The sequence below is a fragment of the Exophiala xenobiotica genome, assembly GCF_000835505.1.
Source record: "Exophiala xenobiotica strain CBS 118157 unplaced genomic scaffold supercont1.2, whole genome shotgun sequence".
Classification (NCBI taxonomy): domain Eukaryota; kingdom Fungi; phylum Ascomycota; class Eurotiomycetes; order Chaetothyriales; family Herpotrichiellaceae; genus Exophiala; species Exophiala xenobiotica.
Window position 1 is genome coordinate 300,120 of NW_013562493.1, and position 23,317 is coordinate 323,436.

At 50.9% G+C, this 23,317-nt stretch overlaps 7 protein-coding genes and 1 non-coding gene across 9 annotated transcripts; 6 read left to right on the top strand and 2 right to left on the bottom strand.

The window, feature by feature from the left end:
• The first annotated feature begins 460 nt into the window (after positions 1–460).
• PV05_02288 lies at positions 461–545 on the top strand. The gene has a single exon. It is a non-coding gene; the product is annotated as a tRNA-Ile (tRNA).
• A 289-nt stretch (positions 546–834) lies between these two features.
• Positions 835–1,924, bottom strand: PV05_02289 (uncharacterized protein; the record flags this gene model as incomplete). The annotated part of the gene is made up of 3 exons (XM_013462856.1): positions 835–999; positions 1,055–1,822; positions 1,874–1,924. The coding sequence occupies 3 exons, from the start codon at positions 1,922–1,924 to the stop codon at positions 952–954; spliced, it is 867 nt and encodes a 288-aa protein (XP_013318310.1). The 3' UTR covers positions 835–951.
• Positions 1,925–3,615: 1,691 nt separating this feature from the next.
• PV05_02290 (uncharacterized protein) lies at positions 3,616–5,341 on the top strand (the record flags this gene model as incomplete). The annotated part of the gene is made up of 4 exons (XM_013462857.1): positions 3,616–3,945; positions 3,997–4,043; positions 4,145–4,585; positions 4,633–5,341. 4 exons carry the CDS (start codon positions 3,616–3,618, stop codon positions 5,339–5,341), a joined length of 1,527 nt encoding a protein of 508 aa, XP_013318311.1.
• Positions 5,342–6,075: 734 nt separating this feature from the next.
• PV05_02291 (uncharacterized protein) lies at positions 6,076–9,575 on the top strand (the record flags this gene model as incomplete). Its single annotated transcript, XM_013462858.1, has 2 exons — positions 6,076–7,284; positions 7,344–9,575. The coding sequence occupies 2 exons, from the start codon at positions 6,076–6,078 to the stop codon at positions 9,573–9,575; spliced, it is 3,441 nt and encodes a 1,146-aa protein (XP_013318312.1).
• Positions 9,576–9,604: 29 nt separating this feature from the next.
• PV05_02292 (uncharacterized protein) lies at positions 9,605–14,036 on the bottom strand. The gene is made up of 4 exons (XM_013462859.1): positions 13,754–14,036; positions 13,531–13,657; positions 10,780–13,481; positions 9,605–10,731 (listed from the first exon to the last, which is right to left on the bottom strand). Exons 1-4 carry the CDS (start codon positions 13,760–13,762, stop codon positions 10,177–10,179), a joined length of 3,393 nt encoding a protein of 1,130 aa, XP_013318313.1. The 5' UTR covers positions 13,763–14,036; the 3' UTR covers positions 9,605–10,176.
• A 96-nt stretch (positions 14,037–14,132) lies between these two features.
• On the top strand, positions 14,133–15,976 carry PV05_02293 (uncharacterized protein). Its single transcript, XM_013462860.1, has 2 exons — positions 14,133–14,440; positions 14,495–15,976. Exons 1-2 carry the CDS (start codon positions 14,304–14,306, stop codon positions 15,678–15,680), a joined length of 1,323 nt encoding a protein of 440 aa, XP_013318314.1. The 5' UTR covers positions 14,133–14,303; the 3' UTR covers positions 15,681–15,976.
• Positions 15,977–16,393: 417 nt separating this feature from the next.
• PV05_02294 (uncharacterized protein) lies at positions 16,394–17,948 on the top strand. Its single transcript, XM_013462861.1, has 3 exons — positions 16,394–16,755; positions 16,805–17,587; positions 17,640–17,948. The coding sequence occupies exons 1-3, from the start codon at positions 16,721–16,723 to the stop codon at positions 17,848–17,850; spliced, it is 1,029 nt and encodes a 342-aa protein (XP_013318315.1). The 5' UTR covers positions 16,394–16,720; the 3' UTR covers positions 17,851–17,948.
• A 161-nt stretch (positions 17,949–18,109) lies between these two features.
• Positions 18,110–22,756, top strand: PV05_02295. Of its 2 annotated transcripts, XM_013462862.1 has the most exons (5): positions 18,110–18,428; positions 18,503–18,726; positions 18,778–18,835; positions 18,884–19,980; positions 20,028–22,756. In XM_013462862.1, exons 1-5 carry the CDS (start codon positions 18,198–18,200, stop codon positions 22,363–22,365), a joined length of 3,948 nt encoding a protein of 1,315 aa, XP_013318316.1. In that variant the 5' UTR covers positions 18,110–18,197; the 3' UTR covers positions 22,366–22,756. The 2 variants fall into 2 exon arrangements, with proteins under 2 accessions (XP_013318316.1, XP_013318317.1); XM_013462863.1 differs by having other exon boundaries at positions 18,778–19,980.
• The last annotated feature ends 561 nt before the right edge of the window (positions 22,757–23,317 follow it).

Here is a 23,317-nt window from a genome sequence, read left to right on the forward strand (position 1 = left end):
CAGTCAGTCGTAGTGGAATCTGCACAATGTGAATCTACAGTCGGCCGTGCAATGCTCCGGCGGAGTATAAAGCACGATGTCACTACTTCTTGGCCCCTGACATGCCCCGAAAACGATAAACCTCTATGTCTTCGTCGACTCCTGCCTCCTCCCTCAGTCCCTTTCCAACTCAGGTTCTCTTTCTGGATGTCTCACGTAAGTTCGCGGCTGATGAGGCGTGACAGGCTGCTCTTGAGGCAGTCTGAGTCGAAATAGACATCGAAGCTGCGGATCTCTGCAGATGAAGCCACGGTGGAGCTTGTAGATTGTATCTCGTAAGTAACCCACAGAATAGCACTGCGGGCCTCCATTGACAGTGTTGGAACCCCCGAATGGGTCATTGTCAAGATGCAAAATTGAGGAGCTATGAACAAAATCCTTGAAATTTTGGCCACGAATTCGCGCACAGAATTCGACCAAGGGTTGCTTAGATCAGCTGGTTAGATCGTGGTGCTAATACCCTGTGGAAAACACCAAGGTCGTGGGTTCAAGCCCCATAGTGACCATAGGATTCTGTCCAATTTTTTTTTGGCCTTTCTTTTTTGTTGCTCGGGGAGGTTTTGGGAAGCTCAGAAACGAGAGGGTAGTGGGACAAAGAAGAATTTTTATGTGTGGACCCACTTCGAAGCAGCACTCAGTCGCCGAACTCATATGCGACAGACAAGGGTATCAGAGTAAAGAGAGAAGAGGGCAGAAGATTTGTCGGTGATATGTCGACAGAAGGTTGTACATTATCGGAGAAGACCACGAGCTCTGCAAACGTGCTCATGTTTTCACGGAACCCGAAAATGAACCCCCAAGCCCGCAGTTGTGGTGAGTCTGTACGGACACTGCAATACCTACTATAGCCAATAGTTCTTCCCAATGCTTGTGATCATCATAGACATTGACTCGGCTTGCTAGAGACGCCGCTCAAGGATTAGTGGATATTCCAACACATTTTGTGATCTCAATACCGTCCTGCACACAGTTAGTCGGAAGGAGCTGAGGCGGCAACACTGTGAACGGTCCTTACCGGCACCCCTGACGGTTCCCAGCTGTTGACAAGCCTGCTCTCGTAAACCAGCCCAGGATTACCGATCCTTGTCTCGTCAAGTTTGGCTTCTCCTTCACGTTTGTGATATTGTTTGGCTGTCTTGTCGGCAAATCGGGTATCAACCCCATTGACTGTACTGGCCAACTTGCTTGCACGTCGCTTTTCCTCGACTGTGCTTCGGACATATTCGAGGTATGGAGGATTGCCTGGTATGATGACATTGTCGGCAGCCAGCACGGTCCCTATCCCGACCAGGCCCAGCTCCTCACAGAGCTTCAGATCTGTCGTATAAGCGGGCTTGTAATGATCCAAGAACATCAGGTTGATGAACTTGAGATTACCGGCGGCATGCAGTCTCTTGATGGAAGCATCGCTCGAGCCAACCACGACTTTGACAATGTCGCCTAAGCCTGCAAGATCGACCAGAGAGGAAATGACGGCCGCAAATTCCGGATTCCGCTCAAGGCTGAAGTATCGCTTGCCACCAGCCTTGCGAACAGCGTCGCCAAAAAGAATGCATGAATAGCCGATATAACCACCCAACTCAACCATTACCTGAGGTTTGACGTCTGCAATTAGCTCTGTGACTATTCGTCCTTTATCTTCCCCGACATTCATCAGATACTTTTGCGTTCTGGCAAATTCATCAATGGCAGCTAGCACTTTTGTTGGAGAACCCCTGATATTGTCAATGTTTGACTTGTTGTAGACGAAGTGCAAAAGCTCGATCTCCCTGCCATCATCAAACTAAGTTGAATTAGCACGTAGGCGACGAGAATGGGCAGAGCTGCGAAATACAAATGTCTCTTCTTGCTCCTGATACTTCTTCTGAGGGTCGAACTCAGGCATTTTGCGGCTTGTGGAATGTTGGAAGGAATGTAGAGTCAGCTTTCTATGGTACTATGCTCAGTTGACTGACGAGAGGACAATTGACGCGTCTCAACGACAACAGTTGGTGCCTGCCGAAAATTGACCACAGCGGCCGAGGAGATTCAGAACAATCATTATGACATAAATCTGAAGTGGCAGTTTCAAGATCTCAACCTCGGACCCTGGCACCCCGGGGGAAGATCAGATCGCCGGATGCAGTGCGACCTTCGAGACATGATCTCCCCGTTGCATCCAGGTCCAGGCACGCGTATGAGCGAGCGCAATGTGATACCTAGGTACATATGCCGGACAGCTGGAGTGGGTCTCGTGCCGCCAGTCAGAGTTGTGAAAGTGCATTTCCGCCCTCAAAGGCCTGGCAGAAGGATGATTGTTGACCTGTACGAGCTCGTAGAATGGAAACGAGGGATGATGATTCCGTGATGTCAAACTAGCCAATCGAATGACGAGCCGCTAGTCCTCATCAGGGCAGCTAGTCTACACAAAGACTAGCGGGCCTCGCTTCCCCCAAGTGTCTCTCCTGGAAAAAGCTCTTCTCCAGTTTCCATCTTTCTTGCTTCGTGCTACACCAACAACGCCATGACGTGAATCGTCATCAACCGCCGATTCTGGAGAATGACATGCACCCTACTGAGTGAACGACGTCTTCGATCGCTTCCCCGTCTGCCCTCTTTTCACAGCAGGCTTCTGTGGACCTCTCCGTATCTTGACACCGGTCCCAACTCAATCTATCCGACGATCACGCTAGGATCTGGCATTGCCCATCACCTTGCCCGTCAGTGCCTGACACCACGGTACACGCTCTCCATTCACCCACTGCTGCCTGTGCCTGACCGGGATTCCCCTTGAGTTTGTCCTACGCGGATCGTCTTGGAAAGAGAAGCTGCAGCTCGGCCCTTACACAGTACACCCTGCTGAATGGTGGCTATTTCTTCCGGACCACGTTTCTGACCAGTCTCTTTGTTACATTTGCATATCATTGTTTCGACTACATCATGACTGTGCCTGGCTGGAATTCTAAATCGCATGCTAAATCTGTTTTGGGAGCCTTGCATGCCAGGGACTCACCGACTGTTGCACGATCCTTGTTTTGCTCAAGGCCTGATGGAGCAACTAGTGGGACATCCTGCCACAGATCTGAGCCTTCTCGAGCACTGAAAGTGCTGAAATACCATCGATAGGCAGGAGCTCTGCGCCACAAGTTGAGTTCTTGTTGTGGACATGTTAGAAAGAATATACCGACAGGCGCTCTTTCGATGAAATGTGTCCCACGCACCTTTCAAGCCAACTGCTGTTGTGCAAGACTCTTCTAAATTGAACGGGTTTGCTGACGTACGGACACCTTGACCCACCAATCAACCTATATCGGATTGTTTCGAAAGGTGATGCTAACAGACTCCATTCGCTTGTGGAGTCCCATAATCCTCCATATCCGGCAAGATGGAAGACGTCGTCTACGGTATACAATGTGCATGTTGTGATCCACCTAGTGATCACGTCTTGACGACTCGTTGACCCCCGTGTTGTGGGAGCTTGGGTTTATTAACCTGGTGGCCTGCTCCTGATCCCTAGTTCCACTTTGTTAACGTTCACACCTGTATCTCTTTTACCTCTTCCCAAGTTTCCTTCTGTAGACTTTCCCGCCATTCAACATGTCTGACCTCAAAGCAACCGTCGCCGAGACACCAGCCGGATTTCACGTTGAGGGTTACGAGAAGATCGAATATGACTTCACCTTCATGGACGGAGTCTTTGACACCAACAACAAGAACCTAGCAGACTGCTATCAACGGTGGGGGCGCTGCTTGGCCGTCATGGACTACAACATCTTCAACGTCTACGGCGAGCAGATGCAAAAGTACTTCGATCACTATAAGATTGACCTCGACATCCACAAGACCATGATTGGCGAGAAGGCCAAATCCATCGACACGTTCTTGAGCATCGTCGACTCGATGAACAAGTTTGGCGTCTTCAGAAAGGTGAGAGTGCATATGGACTTCATACAGGACTGCGACTGACTAATAATCAAGGAACCTGTACTCGTCATCGGCGGTGGATTGGTTACGGACGTTGCTGGGTAAAAGCTACCACCTGCCAAGATGACTTCAAGGCACTCTGGCCCATACATATCCTTGGCTTTGTACCGGTACGAGCATGTTATTGACCCCTGATCAATAGGTTCGCTTGCGCTGCGTACCGCAGAAACACCAACTATATCAGAATCCCAACCACTGTCATTGGGCTTATTGACGCGTCCGTGTCAATCAAGGTTGCCGTCAACTATGGCAACTACAAGAACCGGCTCGGAGCCTATCATGCTCCAATGCACACGTTCCTGGATTTCGGTTTCCTCCGCACCTTGCCGGAAGCACAGATCCGCAACGGTTTTGCGGAGTTGATCAAGATCTCCACTTGCGCTCACCTCCCGACATTCGATCTGCTTGACAAGTATTGCGAGCAGCTAATCAAAACTGGGTTTGGTCGAATGGATGGTGCACCAGAAGAGGTGCGCAAGGCTGCAGATACCATCAACCGTGCCGGCATCCACGAGATGTTGAAGCTCGAGACTCCGAATCTGCACGAGATCGGACTCGACAGAGTTATCGCTTATGGTCACACGTATGTCTTTCCATTTCCCGCAATGAATTATTGTTGACATACGCCAGTTGGTCACCGCTTCACGAGCTAGTGCCAGAGGTTCCTCTTCGCCACGGCCATGCCATTTCTATTGATATGGCATATTCGGCGACTCTTGCCAACATGCGTGGAATCCTTAGTGACGAAGAGCACAAACGGATATTGAATCTGTTCTCGAGAGCAGGATTGTCGATGGACCACCATCAATTCGACGAAGACATCCTTGACAAGGGTACCAAGGCGATTCTGAAGACTCGAGATGGTCTGCTTCGCGCTGCCGTGCCCAGTCCTCTGGGGAAGTGCGTTTTCCTGAACGACGTCTCAATGGACGAGATGTTTGCTGCTCTCAAGAAGCACAAGGCATTGATGAAGAATTATCCCAGAAATGGTGAGGGCTTGGAGGCTTTTGTCGACTCAAGCGATACTGGCTACACAGTCAACAACAAGCCCGTCGAGACCGAGACTGACGGCGTTTCAAACGGCCTCAAGAAGCTGAATGTCTTGAATGATGATACGAATACCAACGGAGCAGTCACCAACGGACACCGAAATGCCGACGGAAAGATGACCAACGGTGCGGCAAAAGCGACCAAGCATGCTGCGGCGGAGGAAAAACCTACCGATTTCATCAATGGAGCCACAGACGTACCCACCAACGGCTTAGCCAAGGGCATGGCGAACGGAGTGAATGGCCATACCAACGGCGTCCACACCAATGGAACAAATGGTGTTCATTGAGTATACGAGAGTCGTTACAATCATTGCGCGTTTCGTATTTAATCACGCACTGGCTCTTGGGTTGGCAGATGGGATGGGATGGGATAATATAATGACCGGCCGAAGGATGATTGAATGATCAATGGTAAAGGCCTCAGATTTAGACGACATGCGTGTCCACAGTGGTGTGCAGAGCAATCCATATGATGCCAGTTTCTTGTAAATACGTCTCCAATTGTATGAGGTGTTGATGGTTTGGTGGAAGAGAAGCTGTGTTACTCTCTCCAACACAAAATATATTCATACCATCAGAAGCTTCAACTTCAACATCACACAACTTCCCATAATAAAGCATACATTTTTTATCATTCTTCTCACCGGCCTCAATAACTATGGTATTTCTGATTCCGAATCGACTTCTAGGGTCATGATGGCCTCTAGATAGTTCGAGCGGATCATGATGTCAGTATGTTACCGGAACACGATGTGTCTCGACAAGTTCATTTCGCAAAAATGTACGTTGTCTCCAGTTAGTCTTTTGTTCCTCTGGCTACAAGGTACTCGCTCAAAGATTGAATGACGGACAGACTCCAAAGACTTGCGGCTGCTCTCGCATGGCATCGTCTAGTGTCGTCCCATGAGCTCAAGACCGGAGTTGTAACACAAACTGCATCATAGGCTCCTGCTCACGAGATATGCGAAGCTGCCAGTCCGATCGTCTGAGGTAAAGTCATAATATTTGTCTCCTGACTGCCATGGAGCCAAACTACTTCACCTGCACTCTGGGCCAGGCCGCTCAGTACCAAGATGGCGAACACTACAACACAGTCAACGATCTCATCGACTCCAAGGCTCAACCTGAGCCATCTTTGCCGGTGGTCGGTTTCTTTTCTCCTGGAGAGACGGGAGCTTCATGGAAGTCGCATATATTGACGTTCCACGACGTGCGGCAAGGCTCAGTGATTGTTGCGGAGGCATTATCGACGAGACTCGGCAGCAGACCCGGACAAACAGTGGCCCTGCTCTGTCCAAGCTCTCCGGACTTCCTCTTCACCTGGCTCGCCATCATTCGGCTGGGATATTCAGCTCTCTTGATTGCACCTCAGTGTTCTCCGTCTGCTGTGGCCCATCTATGCAGATCCTGCGACGTGCAATTCCTCCTCTACGACGAGATATACGAGAATCTGGCGGAGAAAGCTTTGAAGGAGTCCTCCAAGGGAACAGGACCTCCGCTGGAGTCTCTACTCCTACCTTTCAGCGGAGAAGACATATTAGACGTCATAAGACGCCCGCCGCCGAAAACCACGAAGAGACCAGCCGCAGTCAAGGAGACAGACATTGCATATCTTCATCATACCTCTGGCACATCAACCGGCGTCCCGAAACCAATCCCTCAGAGTCATCGAGCAGCTGTGGGCGTTCTACCTGCGCTCGATGGCCGGAAACATGCATCTTTCACTACGACCCCTCTTTATCACGGTGGTATTGCCGACCTATTCCGAGCCTGGACGAGCAATGCTCTGATATGGCTTTTCCCGGGCAAACACCTCCCGATCACGGCTTCCAATGTTTGCAAGTGCCTCGAGGCCGCTTCATCCTGCGCCAGTAAAGGTGGCCCCGAAGTCAAATACTTCTCTTCCGTGCCCTACATCTTGCAAATGATGGCAGACGATGAAGCCGGCTTGGAACATCTGCAACGAATGGATATCGTTGGAGTCGGCGGAGCAGCCTTGCCGGAAGAAGTCGGTGACGGACTCGTGAGGGACAAGGTGAACTTGATATCACGATTCGGTAGTGCCGAGTGTGGATTTCTCATGTCATCCTATCGAGATTTCGAGAAAGATCAAGCGTGGCAGTATCTCAGGGCCAGTCCAACCGGAGAGCAACAACAACAACCACTTATATTCGAACGTCAAGAAGACGGTCTTTCCGAACTGGTCATCCAGCCCGGATGGCCTCATATGGTGAGCCTCCACCATGGAAAGATATCGCTGTGACTGACTGATTGACTGACATAATTCAGGCAAAGCGCAATCGCGACGATGGATCTTATGCCACAGCAGATCTGTTCGCTCCACACCCCGACCTCGAGAATGCATGGCGTTATCATTCCCGAGCGGACTCTCAACTGACCCTACTCACTGGCAAGAAGTTCGACCCTGCTCCATTAGAAGACGCCATCCGTGCGTGCTCCCCTCTTATCGACCATGCACTCGTCTTCGGCAACGGACAGTCGTACGCTGGCGTGCTGCTCTTCCGATCATCACAAGGTGCGTCGATGAGCGATAAGCATCTCTGCGCAGAGATATCACCTTTTGTCGAGAAACTCAACAGGGAGTCTCAGAGTCATGCGAGAATACCTCGAAACATGCTCATTCCCATGCCTCATGCAGAACAAAGCCTTGAGAAGAGCAGCAAAGGAACCGTCCTGCGTGGCAAGGCTGAAGAGCGCTATGCAGAGAATATAGCCAAGGCATACGAGAATGTCCTGCCCGATGGCTCCCCCCAGCAGGTGTCGGACAAGGACGTCCTCAACACCATCCGAAAGATCATACTCAATGTCGTTGGCGAGCGGAACGAACCTGAACAGGAGTTTCTAAGTAACGATGCTGATTTTTTCTCGTATGGGATCGACTCAGTTGGTTGCATTCAGATTCGCCATGCCCTATCTCATCTGGTTCCCAAAGATGCAGGGTTACCACTGACTGTGGTCGAGGACCAAGGGACAATCACCCGCCTCAGCAACCTGATTCTGCGCATGCGCTCCGGTCAAACAATCAAGGGGATCGAGCACGAGCAAGAGCAGGCCGAACAACAGCAACTTATGCTGGACCTGACCAAGGAATACAGCACCTTCAACGATCTCCCTTGGTCTACTTGCAACGAATCCACAGACGCCTTGGCCACTCCAGAATCATCACCTGCCTCGAAATCTCCTGCAGGCCTCCGAATCCTCCTTACCGGCCCAACGGGCTCTCTGGGCTCACACATCCTACACCAACTCCTCTCCAACCCGGGCGTATCACACATCGACCTCCTTGTCCGCGGCGCCAGCGCGCACACCTGCCGCGAACGCGTTCTGAAAGCTCTATCGTCCCGCCTCCTTCCCATGCCAGCAGACTTCGACGCGAAGACGACGATCTGGCAATGCAAACTCTCCGACGCCCATTTCGGCCTGTCAGACACCGAGTACACCCACCTCCGCAGCAACGTCGACGTGATCATCCACCTAGCATGGAGCGTGAACTTCCTCCTCCCGCTCCGCAGTTTCGCAGGCACCCACCTGTCCGGTCTGCGCAACCTGATCGATCTCGCTCTATCATCTCCCCAACCGATCCCTCCGCGGGTGGTCTTCTGTTCCAGCGTGGCGTCGGTCTCCCAGTACCCTGATCTCAGCCAAGGCTCCGCCGTGCCCGAGCGACCCATGTCCTCACCCGCCACGGCCGGTCCAACAGGCTATGCCCGCTCAAAGTGGGTGGCCGAAGCAATCTGCCAGGCTGCACACAGACATACTCGTCTGCGCAACCGCATTTCGATTGCACGCGTCGGTCAACTCTCCGGCGCAACGGACACGGGAGTGTGGAGCAAATCCGAGGCATACCCGCTGATGCTGTCGAGCATGAAGGCTACTGGTGTCCTGCCAGACTTGCAAGGAGAGGTGTTGAACTGGTTGCCCGTCGACCTTGCTGCCAGGGCGTTTATCGAAGACGCGGTGAACACGGCAAGACCAAGCGGACGTGACAACATGGACAGAAGTGCTTCGGCCAAGCCAGACCCTGACCGCAACCCCGTTGACGAGCGAGATGAGATTGCCGTGCACCATGTCCTGAACCCGAACAACGACGTTCAATGGTTCGATTTGTTATCTCGTCTATCGCGACGGGAAGCCTTCAGAATCGTCCCGGTGCATGAATGGCTTGATGCGCTGTCCGCTCTGCAACACGACGAGAAGACAAAAGACCATCCATTGTTGAGGCTGCTGGGATTCTGGAAAACTGCTTACTCTTCGAAATACCGGTCTCCATCTCGGCCTCAAGTGCACTCACAGGCTGGTCCTGAGCCAGATGAAGAGGCAGCTACGAGTTCAGAGCACTCCGTTCAAGCGCAAACAGAAGCGAATGCGGAGAAGGCACCGATACAGTACGACATGGAACAAACGTATGACAGGATGCCCTGCCTCAAGGCAAAAGTCTCACAAGTGATGAAGGAGGAGTACATGTTACAGTTGTGGGATTGGATCAAGGAGAACGTCTAACTTGATGTAAGAAAAGAAAAGAGTTAAGACGGCACGACGCATCCGTTGGGCACGGAACAAGTGATGTATATTTGGGACAAAGACTACAAGAGAATGGCTGTCGGTTTGTGAAAGATAGAAGTCACATCGCCTCGTACCCTCATCATTTCGTTTGACTATCCATAGCCTGAGTATCCACGTTGTTTGTGTTTTTGTGTACCACCAACAGGACAAACCAGCCTCAGCGCAGGCCATCCTAGGCAAAGGAAATGGACAATTCGCTCAGACCCTTTCAACCCTTGTTGTCTTCCAACAACAAACGTTTCCTCCCCACAAGTCTCTAATCTAGACGCCTGGGGTAGTCTAGTTTCGATCTTCACTGGAAGAGGGATTCGACAAGGTACTGGATGATGCTGCCAACCAACAACCTGGCCACAAAAAGAGTCCGTAGTGCCAGATCCCTGGTACATGCCCATTTCAAGAGGCCCAAATCGGGACTCCAGCATTAGTACAGGATTAGAAGCGGACGCTGATATCCTTCATATAATACTTGCTGATATGGCGCAGACGTTCGTGTGTGACAGCTCGTTCGTTTAGATAAGGAGGCTTTTCCATTGTAAGCTCATCGAATGAACATGCCTTCGGCTCTGCCCCAGAAATTTCGTGCCTTGTTGACATGATCTAGGCCCAGCATCTCATCCCCGTCTTGAAGGAGATCAAAGATGACATCGTCTTCTTCGAGATATCTTGGTTTGGCGTACAGTGCTCTTGACACCAAGGCAAACTTGATCTGCTGTAGAAGTTTGCCCTTGATGCCTGTTCTCTTGCTGATTCGCTCCTTCGTCTCCGTCAATGGCTCTTCGGGTTTGATCATGAACTTGAAAGGTACACCGTGCGGCTTGTTCGCCTCTTTGTCAAAGTGATAACAGTAGATGAAGCGGTCATCGTCAGATGCGTTCAGCTCTTCGTCAGGAATCTTCTCAGCGTAGAGTGTCGTGAACTCATTGACGCCGACGACATTGAAGTCCTCTATCAACTCCTTGTGTATCTTTCCCCCATGGACCTCCAAAATGCGGATACTCCTCGCGGTCTGTTCGTCTAAGTTGAGTTTTCTTGCAATGCCATTGACGAGATCACCGATGATGCCATTCTTAGCCACGAGGATTTCGAGTGGTTCCTGCTTTGAGTCAACAAAACATACCTTTTTCAGCTTGGGCAAACTTACTTCTTTGCTGATGCCATCACTGAGCCAAATTACTTTCATGATCTTCTTGGTCTCGTAGTCTGCAAGACTGGTTTCAAGAACCTCGTAGTAGAGGGCATCACCACGCTGTGTGGCATAACCGCCGTAGGAGGATTGCGATTGAAGGATTTGTTGGAGATTGTGGTTCATGCCACGCTTGATCCACAATTTGATCTTGTTGTTGGTAGCACTGATTGTAGCAAAACGGATATGAGTGGGATCGACCTTGAGATATTCTCCGACTTTACCAGAAAATTGATCATAAGTCATCTTCTTGCTGAGACTTAACACGAAAGCCTCTCCCTCCGTTCCGGGTTTGGGATAGAAGCTGACGGGTATTCTGTTAAGCAGATAGTCGTAGTATTGGCGAGCATCAGTATAGGTAGCCGTTGTAGAGTCAAGATCGGGGAGATTTTGCTGGAAACAGATGATGTCTCCATCTTGGATTTCGGATTGCTGGAACGTCTGTTTCGGCTTCATAATGTCGATCATGGAATACTTAATTTCCTCGAACAAAAGTATCGACGTGCTGGAATCCCACCCCATAATTTTGTTGATCTGTGGCGCAATCTCCGAGACTTTGTCCAGCTTTCTCACATAGACATGGCCGACGCCAGTCAAACTTTGAGCCTTGACATCAAAGTATTTCAAGAAGACGAGAATCGGAGCATTGGCTCCCCCTGCTGGTCCTGTATCAGGGAATTGAACTTTACCATCGTCAGATTTCGGTGCACTTTCAGCCCACAAATAGAATGGACGTCCTCTAGACCCATATTTATTCATGGCTTCTTCGATAGACATATCGACCTCTCGAATTGGCTGGTCTGGACGATTCGTCTTGTTCTGTCTGCCGACCATGACCCAAAATCTGATCTGATCGGGTCCGAGTCCAAGTTCCTCAGCCACAGTGGCCGCGAATTCGCTGATTTTTGTCGTACGAAGCAGTCGATGAACCTGGGCGGCGGCAGGATCGTTTTGATCGAGATCATAGCTCGTCAGATCGAAACCGTGGTGAGCCTGGAACGTCTTCTCTGTTATCAGGCCGACATTCATATACAGATGTGCTTCATCGCGTTCTTTCTTCTTTCTAGCGAATTCTGCCTGTTCCTCGGTAATCTTTCGTTCAATATGTGACGGAATGTCGGACTCCTGCACCCCGTGGAGAACTTGGTCGAGTCTGCTCTTTCGAATGTACACCAACATATATGCGTTCATGGAGCGTTTGGTGGAGTACCCTCTCATGTAGGGTTGTCGTTGACCAGGGCCGCCGTTTGCCACGTTGGCATATTCGCCTCCGTAATTCTCCTCGAGGACCTCTTTCATGGTGGATCGAGTGACCCTGTCGTCATCGAACTTGTAGAAATAACCATCCTTTTTGGGCTTGAGGAACGCATAGTAATGGCCAGCATTGAAATCACCACTGTGTACCAGTACGCCATGCAATTGGTATATCCAAGGTTCCGTTGAGGCAGCTTTCGCTTCCTCAGACAGATAAAGAGAGGCGTCGAACTCTTCGGGAAATTCATGTCTGTCGTTGACTTTCATCATCGCATCTCGATTGATGTCGTATTCGAACCTCTTGAGCTGTAAATGTAGGACTGGAGGGAAACTCTCAAAAATGACACCCTTTTTGGCATCTTGCAGCTTGTAAGGCTCGCCAGCGTCGTACTTGTTCTCACCTTCGAGGGTTTCGACCTGGATATAGTCCATAAAGCTCTCATGCAAGTTCTTATTGCCTCGAACATTGAGTTGAAGATCCCAGAAATCCTCGATTCTTGAGGACTCGTAGTCAACGTTGATGCAAGAAATGTAAGTCTTGGTTTTTCCGATGAAGAGTTCTGGAAGAGTTCTCTCGGCAGGCGTACCCTTCATCTTTTTCTCCAAGACTTCCATCAATATTCGAGACAATTCCTGTACGTCTTGCTGTTCAAAAATCTGGCGGGTGTCCCAGCCAAATGATGCTGTAAGTTCATTCGTTGACACGGCAAACTTGTCCTTCTGCAGTTTGTAGAACAATCTTTGTAATGTCCAAGCGCTGTTACTTCTGTTCGCGTCCTGCTCAGTAGGAATTTGGTATACAGCTTTTCGGAAGGCGTCTGTGAAGTAGAGAGACTGCAGGAGGGAATTCAAGTAGCAAGTTGCACCTTGATTTTTCAGTCCAACCATGCCGGTTTCCTTCTTGGAGTCATAGCCCTCGAAGTTATGCCATAACACTCCGGTTGGGTCTTTAATGATGCGAACGTAGGCGGTCAATTTGGCTTCATCATTCTCAATCAAATGTCTTGTCCCATCTTCCCACGGTTGATGGAATGCTTTGCGTAGTTCGACGAATCTTGTGAAGCCCCAGTCTCCCTCTTTTGCGTTGAATCGATGCGTTGCAGAATGTGAGCGGAACAAGGTTGGATCATTCGGGTTCCAGAGGACTAGAGCAAATTGGACGCAGGCATACCAATCCGCAGGAGGGTCGCCTTCGAAGCCATGTTCCAAGTAGAAGGACGCGGAGTCAACCTGATTTCCGTAGGGAAAGAACAGAACGCGCCAGGGATGGCCACCACACTCGAATACCGGCCCATGCTCTCTTCTTGACAACGTCCGCCATTTTTCAATATGCCATGTGGAGGTGGTTTCTGCTTCGGCTTCGGTATCAGGTAGATCGACGAGAACATGTCGTTTCATGGCCTCAACTGTGCGAAGGTTAGCGAAAAGCCAAATAAAGAAGCGAAGTGTTCATACAGTCATCAGCCCTCGGCAGGGTGTCTGAGGGCTCTTCTGAGGCATCCTCGGGAGTAATGTTGACGACATCGTTCTCTTGCTGGTTGTATTGATCGTACCCATCAATCAGCATGTCAGGACCAGCCAACTGTAGGCGGTCGAACAAGGATTCGAAGTCAGCAACCATTGTTTTGGACTGGATGAGGAATTCTGGACGAAGGTGAAGTCAAAAGATCTGACATACATTGTCCATGCTGAATATTTGGTCTCCGTCCTCGACGGGGAAGGAACAAAGCAGCTCCTTCCTCGACTGTCCGCAAAGAGTGGTATTGCAAGGATGATGCGCAGCGGAAAGTGCACAGCCGGACTCGTAAGACCTTCGAGAAGAATAAGATAGAAAAGTTACCCAAGAGGTCAAGGAACAGGCGGAAGAGTAGCCCCCGGGCAAAGAATCTGACGATGAAGCTACGATGGCAAGGAACAGTACAGTAATAGCAGGGCCTCCGGAGTGGAATATCGACTTTGCGGGCAAAGGTGAGTGAGAGGGCACATCGTCAAATGACGAATGATGAATGGCCACAAGCCGAGAACTCCGCCACCACGGTTCCTCCGTTACCTGGTACCTTCACTACTACAACTACAATATCATCTCAATCTCTCCTCTACCGCTCTCGCCAACACCAAGAATGACTCATCCTCACTAGACTGCACGCTGAAGGTGATACCCTCGTAATCAATCTGCTCAGACGATGGAAGATGGTGGCACATCAAACGCCCATCATTGATGATATGAGATGCTGCAGGTCCCCCGCTTCTTGAGGCCCAGAGCCTTGCATGTCAATGGATGCACGGCATTTCCGCCATGTAGACGTGCTTCTTCTCGAGGTGGCAGCAGTCCACCGCCATGGCGGCCAGCTTCTACGTTGGACGAGTGAGTTAATGGTTTGCTGGACGAGCTCTTCGGGTAGCTAATCGAGCTCTGCAGCTGGGTTGACCGCCCAATTCGGCCCATCAGTCTGCGCCAGCTCTTCTTCTTCGGTCGCACCTTGACTGAGAGTCGACTGCTCAGCTCGGCAAATTATGTCCGCATGGAACTGCCCACCAGAATTGCCCATCGCCTACGAGAAATGCAACGCCTGCCCTACGTTGTTGTCACGAACCCCCATCTCTCCTTGGTCTACGAGCTGTACTACAAGTCATTTGAGAATTTTCGCCGCATGCCAGTGATCAGAACCGTCGAAGAGAATGAGAATTTTTGCAAGGTCATCGGCGAAAGCCTCAGAGAGCACATGGCAGTGATTCCCAACTTGGTCATGGGGGTGCTTGAATGTCAAGAGCTTGTTTCTGCGGACACCATGGACAAGTTCGTGCAGGCGATGTTACGAGCTCGCATTTCCCGGCGCGTTATTGCCGAACAGCATCTCGCCCTTACCGAGACATTCAACTCTCCTTGGCATGTCCCTCAACCCAGCTCTGAGAATGAGTTTGTGGGGGAAGTTTTGTTGAGGTGCAATGCAAAGGAAATCATTGAAAGAGTTGGCAAGTTTACGCAGGATATTTGCAAGTCATCTGCAGGTGCTGATCCCATGGTGCCGGAGATCAAAATTCAGGGGCACATCAATGCAACTTTCCCCTACGTTTTGAGTCATCTGGAATATATCATCGGAGAGCTGCTACGGAATTCAGTACAGGCAGTCATGGAAAGGTATAAGGATCCAAGCCAGCCACCTCCGCCGATCGAGGTCTTGATATGCGAGACACCTCAACATGTTGTGATACGCATTTCTGATCAAGGTGGAGGTATCCCAAGGGATATAATGCCCTTCCTCTGGTCTTTTAACAAAGGACCAAGGAGCGCTTCACGGCTTGAGAACTTCCGAGATGTTCCAACCTTAGCTGCTACCATGCAGGAAGTGCGACAACTGGAAGCGGCGGAAGAGAAGCCAAGCGGAAAGATTAGGGACTCTTCTCTCAGCACACTCGCTTCGAGAGCACCCGACCTCAGGTTGGGAATGGGGTTGCCCATGAGTCGAGTATATGCTGAATATTGGGCGGGTGGCCTTGAACTCCATAGCCTGGAGGGCTACGGTGTCGACGCTTTCCTACAGATATCGAAGCTTGGCAATCAGAACGAGCAACTCACATCACGGGCTAGTATAGATGCTGTTTGAGCGACGTGGAATCTTGACCTAGGTAGCATTGGCTGTTCTGTGGAATGGATTGCCGGCGAAGAAGACGAATGGCATTTCTTTTATCTGTGATTGCTGCAGAACTGCATAATGCCGGTCAGCAATTGCAACCAACAGCGCGGAAGAAGCGATGAATACTGTGTGCACGAGTTTATTCAGAATTGCCTCGAACGTCATGCTCGGCCAGCAAAAATGTCGACGGCAGTCTACACAGTAGAGCGGCTGAGCTATCAGCTTACCAGAGTTGATGATTTCTTCATGATAGGCCGAAAGAGGGGATAACAAAATCATTCATTTCACCCACATTCAAAATTGCATCTTCGCGACATGTAATGTTCCGACAGTCAGGTCATCACCGCATCATGGGAGCCCGATGGGCCCTCGTGATGATGGTTTTAGATGCGGACTCGATGATGATCAATCTCGACACTCTCATCGGAATCACCAGCTTCACGATATTCTTCCAGCTGACGATGATTTGAGTTGGGTGTCTGGTAAAAGAGGAAAAAGCAAGCAAGGAAGACGAGGCCGAAGTTTTCATTGTTCCTGGATCGTGGGCCTAGAACAAATCTGGTCTAGTCAACTCGGCAGCCAATAGCCAGGTAAAAGCGGCGAGCTGGGGGTTGCTGCAAGCGATACAATTGGCCTAGGCGCCTTTTCCCGCTGCAAGGGCTCTTCATCTTCACCCTCCAAACACGTCGACTTGCACCACCTGCGCTTTTCAATCTTCCACTTAGTATTCTACCTGTTTAACTTCTCAAATTGATTTGTACCGAATACTACATCTGCCATATGTACAACATATTTTCTTCTTTGTAGCACCTGCGTCGATATTGGCAGTCATCCTCCAACGGCAACCGCTCGAATCCCGGTTCCGCCGTTTGATTCCTTTACCTCATATCTTCTGCCTACGCCCACCAACCAGTGACACATTCGTTATTGCTGTAACGGAGTGCCAAACTGCGCCTTCGAGCGTTGCTGGCTGCCCTTGAAGACCTCCCAACACCCTTTTTGATCCGCTCATGGAAAACGCAAATTTGTGGACTAGGCGCTCAAAGTCTGTGCGGACCTCCGTAAATTGCAACATCATACTGACTGTGCCTTAGTACTGGGAAGCTTTCGTTGTCTATGAGAGATCATGAGGGGAAGGATGGCAACAAGATAGACTCTCCGCGATCATACACAAGTAGACGCTTTGGCGATACTTCTTCACACGGCAAAACAAATCCATTCAACGCACTCTCCCCGGCCGCCACGAAATCCCCCTCGGCGAGCGCATCGTCTGCCTTTGGTTTGGGAAGTGGTGCCTTTGCTTCCTTTGGCTCTGCGAAGACGCCAAAGACCCCAGGAACTAGTGGCGGTTTCGACTTCACATCCCGCGAGAAGAAAGAGAAGGACGCAGAAACACCAGCGGAAGGATCAGAGGCCGAAAGGGCCGGGGGTTTCTCAACATCACCAGCGGCGCAGCCAGGCCACCAATTGAGGAATGCTTGGAACCTGTTCTACAGACCCCCAGCGAACAAATTTTCAGACTACGAAAAATCCACCCAGAAGCTCGCCACCATTGGCTCGGTAGAAAGCTTCTGGACGATATATTCGCACTTGAAGCGACCGTCTCTTCTGCCGGCTGTGTCCGACTACCATATATTCAAGGATGGCATCCGTCCTGTATGGGAGGACGAAGCCAACAAGAAGGGCGGGAAGTGGATTGTGAGGCTCAAAAAGGGCGTTGCTGATCGATATTGGGAAGATCTGCTGTTGGCCATGATTGGCGATCAGTTCATGGAGGCTGGGGATGAGGTCTGCGGAGCAGTGCTCAGCGTCCGCAGCGGCGAAGATGTTCTCAGTGTTTGGACCAAGATTGACGGCGGAAGGAACATCAAGATCCGGTATGTCGAAATACTGCTTCCTCGAACTAGGCTTGTTACTGACAATGTGCAGCGAGACCATCAAACGTATACTCGCTTTCCCAGCCGACACCAATATCGTATGGAAGAGCCACGATGACAGCATAGCCCAGCGTTCCGCCCTGGATGAGGCTAGACAGCAGAAGGTTAATGCTACTTCGGGTCATGCTGGGGACATGCCACGGCGGCGGCCCACGTTACACGACGAGTCTGAGAAGAGCAGAGGGAAGGCCCCTGCCTCATAGTATAGGGATCATATCCCACCTGTAGAACCACTGCAAATAATTCCTGGATACGAGTCCCGCAAGGGAGACTTGACCAAACCAATGCATCCTTCGTCGATGAACTTGAAATGTTGGGAGTACTTTCGTAATTCTGTCAGTGAATGTGCTATGATTGCATATGTATTTTCTCGGTTGACGTAGCCACAAATTCCATAGGGTTCAGCCTCGATTTAAATATTGGCTGCATGCGGGGACTTTCACCTTCCACCATAACCCACGCGTTCGCAGCCGTTACGAAGGCCCTTTGCTACAATTGATGTCACTCGGCGTAGTTTGAGGCCCCTCCAGCGATGTCTGGGACCTAACAGATGCTCAACCACTGGCATGAGGTTGCCCGGAACAGCGTGCGTACTTTACTGAACTCCAGAAAACGATCGTCCCAAGAAGACAGCCACCCAACGACTATCTCCCACTCCCATGCCTCACAACTGCGAACACGAAGGGCTCAGATGCCCGAGCAGCCTACGCGAAAGTATCTCACTAAGAACGTGAGGATATATGTGAGGGACAATGACAATGTGCAAAGTGATCCAATACCCGTGAGTAGTCAACTACTCTTTGCCACAGGTGTAGCAAATTGGACCGCGAATCACTGACAACTTCCTGTGTACAGATTGAAGATGATGAAGAGGAATTGGTCGTCGAACGTCATCCCCGTATCTCGAAGTCGCGCCACGAAACACCACCCACCCTTAACCACAGCCCATCCTCGACCAGAGACACTCGCGGAGAACACATGGCCGACTATTTCACTGTCCCAACAAGTGAAAAGCTGGACTTGAGACGCCGGAGAAGATCAATCTCGAGTGAAGAGTTCAGGCTGCTGGGTGGATTGACGTACATCTCCCAGTTTTGTTCCCACAATCAGCAAGCTGATCATGGCTCTAGCAAACGTCAACCTGGTCCTACGACTGTACGAGATCCGATGATGAGATCCTCTGCTGCGGTACGTCCCTATCGTTTCTGTCACATCTCATCTCTGACGTGCTTGCAGCTGAGGTCTGGCCTCCGACCAATAAACACTTTGGAAGATCCACGTCCACCGGCACGATCTGGCCACATTTCGTCCACAACTCACCCGGAGCGACTTCCCCAGAACCACGAGTTCTCAGTGTATGAACGGTTTCAGGACAATGATCGCAGCCATCCCAACAAGCGGCGCAGGACTGAAGGTCCACAGGAAGAAGGGAACACCATTACGAACGCAATCAGTCTTGATGACAGCCAGCCAGCGGACGACTCTGCCGACGAGCTGAGACTTAGCCCCACATACAAAAAAGGAGGGAATGGTGAACCACTTCGAGGCTATCGTAGACCTGTGGAGCAAGTTCAAGGCGCTCCTCAGCTACCGCAAAGCCCGATCGATGATCCCTCCCCAAATGACGAAAGTGAGTTCACTAAAACTTCAGCCAAGTTGAGAAAGGCTGCGAAAGATCAGATGCTGGGAAGCTCTTCGCCAGGGCGTCTTGATCAGGCCTCATCAGTTGCCGTCGCTTCTCCCTACTTCGGCAAGCCGGGAACTCCATCAGTGCCGAACCAAGAAGCACGGAAGCAGAGTCGCCGCAAAGCTCTGGAGCAGGAGAGTCCAGATGCACTTCAGATGGAAACGCCGCAGACTCGTGCACAGTCTGCGGCCCGATCTGGAAAGAGTCTTCAGAATGTGCGCGCAACAGAATTCACCCATCTAATACTTGGAAGCGATCGGAGTACGACTATCACCCATCCCAAAAAGACTCGGAGCAAGCGACAAACTCAGGGCTTGGAATCCTACAAACTACTGGAGCTCGCTTATCCCAACTTACAAACCGACTCCATTTATGTTCTGCAGATCGATGAGCAGAGAAAGGAACTTTCGATAAATACTGACCTGGAGGCGCTTGGAAACGACCCTGTGGCCCGCCCTTTGCATTTGGAAAAGATCATCGAGATCAAGCATGGAAGCGAGTGTGGTATCGTCGGTCTCGACCTTTCGCGTAGTGACAAAAACGACTCGAAGGTGTATCTCAGGTTTGAGTCACAGAAGCCAGCATGGCATTTCGTAAGGTCGCTGCAGACACTTGTCTCAATACCGAAGGTCTTCCCAAAAGAAGAGTAAGTCCGATTGCATCCTTTGAGGAGATGGCCACTGACCGAGTCAGTGCCTGGATGGAACGTGCATTATCACGTACCAAGGAGATTATCGCTCGTGAGCTCCAGGAAAAGACCAAAAAGCGAACTCTTGTCCTTCCACGAACCGCAGAACAGCGCATTTCCAGTTCGAAGACGTCGCCGCCTACAAAAGCAAACACAGCGGAGAAGCGTGCCCGCCTCGTAGATAGGTTGGATGCGCCTCACTCAGGTCCGATACAACGTACAGTCGTTTCTGGTGCTGAACGAGGAGGTCTTCAAAAATCTGGGCAACGCCCTAATAGCTCTAACCGACTCCGGTCTTCGCCAGATGCTGAGACTTCCAGGAAGGTGCACCAAGATGCTAATCCTTTGAGGAGAGTCACACGATCGCAGGAACCACGCAAAAAAAGCACAAGTGAACGAAGTCCAGAAGACCGTCAGAATCAGACTAAGTTGGCAGATCTTGACATACTAGGAGACCCCTGGAAGAACGATCTGGTGTATCAAATCAATGACAAAAGATCTGGAAGCGTGCCTTTCGAGGACCTTAGCCGCCTGGGCCACGAGGAGTACCTCAACGACAACCTGATATCCTTTTTCGTGCATTACCTGCAGACCCAGCTCGGCAAGGCACATCCCGAGTCGGTTGAAAGAATCCACTTCTTCAATACGTACTTCTTTGAAACCTTGACCAAAACCCCTCGGGGGAAGAGAGGCATCAATTACGAAGGCGTCAACAAGTGGACAAAGGCCGTCGATCTCTTTAAGCGCGATTTTGTGGTTGTCCCTGTCAATGAAAACTTTCACTGGTATCTTGTCATCATTTGCAACTTGCCCTACTTTCTACCTGACCAGGAAAAGGCTGCCCAACAGGGTCTCCGTCATTCGGAAGGCCGTGATGGATCCGAACAGCCTAGCGAGGACGTCGGCATGACATCAGACGCCCCTACAGAAGAGACGCAGAAATCGTTGGCCGAACTGTCCATCAGTGACCACGAGGGAAATCGCCAACTTCAGACCAAGGTCCGATCCAAAAAGAGTCCGGGTCGACGAAAGAGCGTCCGACCATTACGCAAATACGAGACTGACAAGCCTGTCATTATCACGCTCGACTCCCTTGGCACTCCGCGTTCCGCTACGTGCTCCATTATCAGACAATACGTGGTTGCGGAAGCCAAGGATAAAAAGAATCTGGACATTGACTCTGGCCAACTTCGAGGAATGACAGCCAAGGAGATTCCTACACAAAGCAATTTTAGCGATTGCGGACTGTACCTGTGTATGTATCTTGAGCAATTTGTTGCAGATCCCGACAGATTTGTGTACAATATCCTCCAGCGAGAGGATAACACGCACCAATGGCCCGAGAGGATCCAAGGACACAAGTTAAGGATGAGGTTGCGAGATCTACTACTCGAGCTTCATCGACGACAAGAACAGGAAGAATCGGAGATGGAGATCCCGGAAGTGGGAAGTATCATGATAGAGAGAAAGAAAAGCTCGGTGTCGCAATCAGTCCACCCAGTTCCGCCGACAAAGAAAGAGGTCGAAGAAGCAAGACTGAGATTGCACAGCCTACACGATGCTCGAAACTCGACCGACGCTGACGATGCTGCTCAAGCTGAGCACAGTCAGGCTGCCAAAGTCGAACGTCTGACTAAGCGCTCCAAGGAACCAGCTGGTGCCCGAGACGTGGTCTCGCACGCAGATGAAGGAAACCCCAGTGATCAAGCCGTGGGTGACCTGGCGGCTGAACAGATCGCCGCGCCCAAATCTACCGGATCAAGACATCAAGCAGCCTCCCGTCCAGTATGTAGTGACGAGTCTTCAAAAATTGTTGTGCAAATCCAAGCATCACCGTTCACCGGCTCGCGGCCCAAAGATCCTCAACCAAAGGCCTTCTCGCATTCGAGTCCGGGTGAATTAGCCGAGCACCTTCGACGCGAGAATTGCGCATGGGATTCGAACGAGAGGCAGCAAACCAGTTCCGACCAAACCCACCGGAAACGGCGGGCCAGATCGGCGAGCGCGTCGACCGATTTCCTCACTGGTGCTCAAAGCTATGCCGAACCCAACGTTTCGAGAGCAGAAAGTCCAGGCCTCCAAATCATTCGGGAGCGGACGATCCCAGACGCTGAAGCTATACATGGTCGGCGCAAGAGGATGAGGCACGCAGAGGCATCGGAATTTGAGCCGGAAAAGGCAGACGCGGGATTCGACGTGGCTGCTGAAATTCCAGAGACTCAAACGACCAGTGCAGAAACACATGAACCTAGAGAGATTCCGATCAAAAAGCAGCAGGTCCTGCGCTTTGAGGTTTTCGAGGATGAGGATGCAGGGCCATCTGGAGAAGCTGGGAAGGCATAGAATGCCACTGATGAAGACAACGAGATGCTCATACACTAAAGGCGGCTAGGAGTGGGCTTTTCTGTTCGAGTAGCATTTGGCATAGCATAGCGACGGAGTTTGGAGGAGTAATACCACGGTGTCCAGCTGTTAGGATGGACCTGGATCGTCCGATCTAGACTACGGGAATGAATGCTTTTGCAGGCCGTCGCACCGGCAGTGTCAGTGAGAAAAATCTCAGGCGGTTGGGTGCAGGTGTCGATGTTCTCGGCTGGTCTCACAGCTCCCGCTGCCTCTGAGGGAACCAGTCGATGGGAATGGGATTCACGGTTTGAATCGATCAGACGAGGCAATCAATTCGAATCGCAACCAGACCGGCGGATTTTCTCGAACGATTAGAGTTGATTTCTTGTTCATTTGCCACCAGGCATTTTCTCCCCATTGGGTGCCCATAGCCTCTTGCATTTTTCGCTACTGTTCGAGCTGGTCCTGTGGAAACTGATGGCCAAATACAGAGATGCCTATGATTTCAACCTGCCATGTATGGTGTATGCGCGGTGTCGCACGAGGGCCTGCACAACAGCATGCACCAGCTTTCCCCTAGGGCCCATCATGGGCCCCAGTCTTCACCACTCCTTGAGTCTTCCACAGTCAGGAGGCCCATGATGGGGCTCTCGGGGCTCACTAGGCGTAACAAACCCCTGCAAAACACCCCGAGTCCACGCTTAGCAGTTGGCTTGGTTGTAAAATGGGATGGTAGCGCCGATCATGGCTTGGACAGTCAGTCGCTTGGCTGAGGTGTAACCCCCGAAGACTCCGGATCACCATTAAACGGTTTCATCTCTGTCCGAAAGTACGCAAACCGCCACTCATCGAAGCAAAACAGTGTGAGATGATCCATATGATGCTGTCTCAATCAAACAGTCGCCTAGAACTCCTGGGGGATCGCAAAAGAAAGAGGAGACGCTTTCGG

Bases quoted from the DNA above. Each gene is read 5' to 3' on its own strand.
- PV05_02293 (XM_013462860.1), top strand. From the start codon at position 14,304: ATGCTGCAGGTCCCCCGCTTCTTGAGGCCCAGAGCCTTGCATGTCAAT. The intron at 14,441-14,494 runs GTGAGTTAATGG...CGAGCTCTGCAG, and splicing joins CCAGCTTCTACGTTGGACGA to CTGGGTTGACCGCCCAATTC.
- PV05_02292 (XM_013462859.1), bottom strand. The intron at 13,482-13,530 runs GTATGAACACTT...ACCTTCGCACAG, and splicing joins CCTGCCGAGGGCTGATGACT to TTGAGGCCATGAAACGACAT. The intron at 10,732-10,779 runs GTAAGTTTGCCC...GACTCAAAGCAG, and splicing joins GTGATGGCATCAGCAAAGAA to GAACCACTCGAAATCCTCGT.
- PV05_02295 (XM_013462863.1), top strand. From the start codon at position 18,198: ATGCTCAACCACTGGCATGAGGTTGCCCGGAACAGCGTGCGTACTTTA. The intron at 18,429-18,502 runs GTGAGTAGTCAA...TCCTGTGTACAG, and splicing joins TGCAAAGTGATCCAATACCC to ATTGAAGATGATGAAGAGGA. The intron at 19,981-20,027 runs GTAAGTCCGATT...TGACCGAGTCAG, and splicing joins AAGGTCTTCCCAAAAGAAGA to TGCCTGGATGGAACGTGCAT.
- PV05_02294 (XM_013462861.1), top strand. From the start codon at position 16,721: ATGGAAAACGCAAATTTGTGGACTAGGCGCTCAAA. The intron at 16,756-16,804 runs GTCTGTGCGGAC...ACTGTGCCTTAG, and splicing joins TTGTGGACTAGGCGCTCAAA to TACTGGGAAGCTTTCGTTGT. The intron at 17,588-17,639 runs GTATGTCGAAAT...GACAATGTGCAG, and splicing joins GGAAGGAACATCAAGATCCG to CGAGACCATCAAACGTATAC.